Raw genomic sequence first — 3,450 nt, 5'->3', positions numbered from 1 at the left:
TTCTGACTCCCCAGTCCGTTTGCTGCTGATATTTATTGAGATGTGAGGATCAGTAAGATAATCTATTGGAAAGAAATACCTTAATTATTAATCAGCATGCAACGATTGCAATTGTTTGTGTCGTTAGTTTCCTTAAAGTTTGAGCCTATTGGGTGAATTGTAAATGGAAAAGTCGTCCCTACAAAGCATTTTTTGCTTTTTTACGTGCATGTTTCGGATGTGGTCCCGGTTTCTTACCTCTTTTGCCAATTCGCTCGGGCTCCGGTGCTAGTTGTGGTATCTTTGTTTGCGGGTTGGTTACGAGGCTTTCTGTCGTTGGCCACGGGAGAAACTTAAACGTGTAGGTATCCTTGAAGTGCCCAATTGAAAGCCGTTGTGCGTCGTACAGTTCTTCAAGTCTCATACCATGTTTGGTAGCTGCACAAATCGCGTGTACACAGGGAAATTGTTCGTCCTCCCAATTTCCACAAGTGCACAATCTGCTGCTTCATTTCTTTTATCAGACATCAATTGGCCGAGTTTAAAGCAATACAGGTTAAACGCATCAAGCGGTTTTGAGCTGCGCAGATCTTTCCCCATCCAATTATTGGCTTGTTCGGAGATGTTTGAAGTAATTTCATCGTATGTTGACAGGCCAAATTTCTCGAAGAACTTATACTTAACCCAGTTTTCAGTGGGAAGCACTAGTCTCTGTTCGGTACCGCTCGGTGTGATTACCTCAGTCTTCTTAGTGAGGTATTCTGCGGCTCCTGAATTCGAAATCTCCAACTCGTTCATGTACAAGTTGTAGTCATTTTCACAGTCGGAACGAGCGATAGAGCAGATTGTTGCTCTGTCTTGAAGAGAGAGTCTATGGTTGGCTCTGTTGATATTATCCATGATATGGCGGAGGCAGAAGCGGTGTCCAGCGGATGGGAAAACTTCGGCAACTGCAGAAATAAGACCCTTTTGACGATCAGACAAAATCGTGATTCTCTCTACTTTAATTGCATCTTTGACTGCCCTCAAAAAACAAACCCAGTTGTCGTAATTTTCGGTTGGTACCAGAGCAAACTCAAAAGGTATGATATGATTGTTGTAGTCCTTTGTAGTGGCAACAAGAAAACCCCCTCGCTTGTTCATGTCTTCCTGTAAATGAGCGCCATCAAAACTAATCAAATTTTTAGTCATACTCACAATGTGGGCGCCTGCGTTCGGGACAATGCAAGCACGCTTGAAGGTCACGCCATCGCTCTCGCTCTCATATCGCCACAAGGAACCGGGATTCTTACTTGCCAGAAGCTCCAAGTACGACTTCAATTTTTGGTAGCTCTCGAGTAAATCTCCATGCAATTTTTCGTCCAGGTCCTGCTTGATCCTAGAAATCGAAGATTTGCTGACATTGATGCCCTTCCCTTTAAAAAACTTCTGCACAGCTTTCCCTGAAAGAGTTGAAGTTGAGTTGGCATGAGCTGGCAGAATTCACGTGCTACTACAGCCGATAGTTGAGCTTCACGGACAGACCGGTTCCTTTTCGCCTTTTTTTCACGAGGGATATTTCCCTCCGCGAGTGGTTTCTGAGTAGATCCAATGTTTTTGAGATGGTTGTGGGCGAAGTTGGCTTGAGTAATCTTCCATACCCCATTCTTTCCGTGTACATTGATGAAGAATGGGCAGCTTAGATCTTTTGCCGGGGTAACTTTATCAAAGAACTCCATGCCATTTAGTTTTTTGCAGACGTACTTCGCGTTTCCTGAGTTGTTTGGCTTCACACTCGAAGATTGTACAATCAACTGGAATCCACATACCGTTGCAAAATCGTCACATGTTGCCCTTGCTGCTTTTTGTGTTGGAAACTCAGTGTCTGCAATATTGGTTCGCGTCGCGTATACTCCCCCATACTTTTGGCTGGAGCGGTCTGAGGTATCAACTTTTGCGTCTTCCCTCAAAACACCCATGCTTATAGCTGTAGCGATGTCAGAAAGATCTACCACGAAGGGAGAACTCCCATAATTCGGAGGCGGCTTTCGAGGCATGGTACGCTTAGGGCAAAAGCGGTTTTGCTGAAGGCAGCAGAAATGTAGCTATGATTAGAGTTAGGTACGGATCGAACTTAATCATTTTCTACTGATTGCCGTCTTTTCTGCGCCGCGTTGGGGACAGATCAGTAGTTTTCTACTGACCGATGGTATTTCCTCAGCATGTGGTGATAGCAAGTAGTGTTCGGATGTCCACATGTAAGATTGCAGTGATTCTTGAAGTTACAAACTTGTGCATGGACCGAGTCGCTCCGTGCTGTTCTGCCAGAAGTTATCCATACTTCTGACGTGGAGTCGGCAGAAGCAGCACAGATAGTTGGCTTCTCCATTACATACTTCGTATGATCCATTCCCGGTAGAACGGCAACAGTAGCTTCGGTGCGAGTAACTAGCGACACTGATCGAGCTGCTTTACTCATCTGGACACCTCGTCCAAGCGCCACTGTTGTAGCTCGATACACGGTGTGTTTTAGAGAAGCCATCAATATGAAATGGATGGCCACAGTCATAAGGTTGCCTCATCCTGTTGACGGCTGTTTAATACACTTCTTTCGCAATTAACTCATGTGATTGATTGGTCGCTCATCAGCGATCACCTAAATTCTACAGATGACAGAATGCTTGATGGCGCGCCGCCCGAGCCTCTACATGACAGCACCGCAGGTCACCAACTCGATTTGCGCTGGAATGTGGCCCTACCTTATTTAATACTCCGGCACCACTGCGATCGGGTAAGGTCGGAGTCGATGGATAGTGCAATGTCAACGCTCTCAAGTGGTGACCACGTGCGTTGGGCTCTGTGGCTCCGCATTACCCTCTCCAACAAGGCGAGACTGATCCATCTTCTCACAGACCGAAGACGGGGGCGTTACCGGTATGCACAACGTTCGGCCAAAGTCTCTCGAGTCGAACAAAATTTAATACGTGTACCGATCGATCGATGCAGTACCGTGCCGACCCGGGCATGGATTCAGGGCCTTCCACTGCAACTTGCAGGTGAACGTGGCGTGCACTGCACGTAGCGCGCTTCTGTTGATCACAGGCACCAAGACCCGAAGTCGTTGGACAATATCCATCGCTGCAACCGCGCAACGGGAAAAGAGCCGCACCGAAACTTAACGACGACGCTGGATGAACGTGGTGTCGACGCTGCAATAGCGTCGAATTCGGCATCGCAGGAGCCTCGGAGCTTCCCACTGCGGCGACTCTGGCCGGGGCGATCTCAGACGCAAAAAATACTCGGATCTTGCTGCCAGAACCGGGTATTTTGATGGAGACGCTTACGGTATATCGCTTGAAGACCCGCTTTCGGCAGTAACGAGGCACCTCGTTTATCTGAAAAAGTGTAGGGAGGGCGGAAGTGTCGAAAGGCTCGTTGTGGTGTCGGCAAGCTCTAGCTCGTTTGCTCGTCGTCACCGGATGGTTTCAAAAC

At 47.4% G+C, this 3,450-nt stretch overlaps 1 protein-coding gene across 1 annotated transcript in view; it reads left to right on the top strand.

Moving 5' to 3' along the window:
- Nucleotides 1–56, top strand: part of PITG_09854 (uncharacterized protein) — a gene marked incomplete at both ends in the record, with an annotated part of 1,231 nt that extends 1,175 nt beyond the window's left edge. Inside the window, one exon of the mRNA XM_002902368.1 lies at nt 41–56. Coding sequence (XP_002902414.1) covers nt 41–56 — 16 coding nt within the window. The remainder of the gene's footprint in view (nt 1–40) is intronic.
- Between the last annotated feature and the right edge of the window lie 3,394 nt (nt 57–3,450).

This window comes from Phytophthora infestans, genomic scaffold (genome assembly GCF_000142945.1).
Source record: "Phytophthora infestans T30-4 supercont1.17 genomic scaffold, whole genome shotgun sequence".
NCBI classification, from domain to species: Eukaryota; Oomycota; class Peronosporomycetes; order Peronosporales; family Peronosporaceae; genus Phytophthora; species Phytophthora infestans.
Note: the sequence above shows the minus strand (reverse complement) of the source record. Positions and strands in the feature narration are given on the sequence as shown.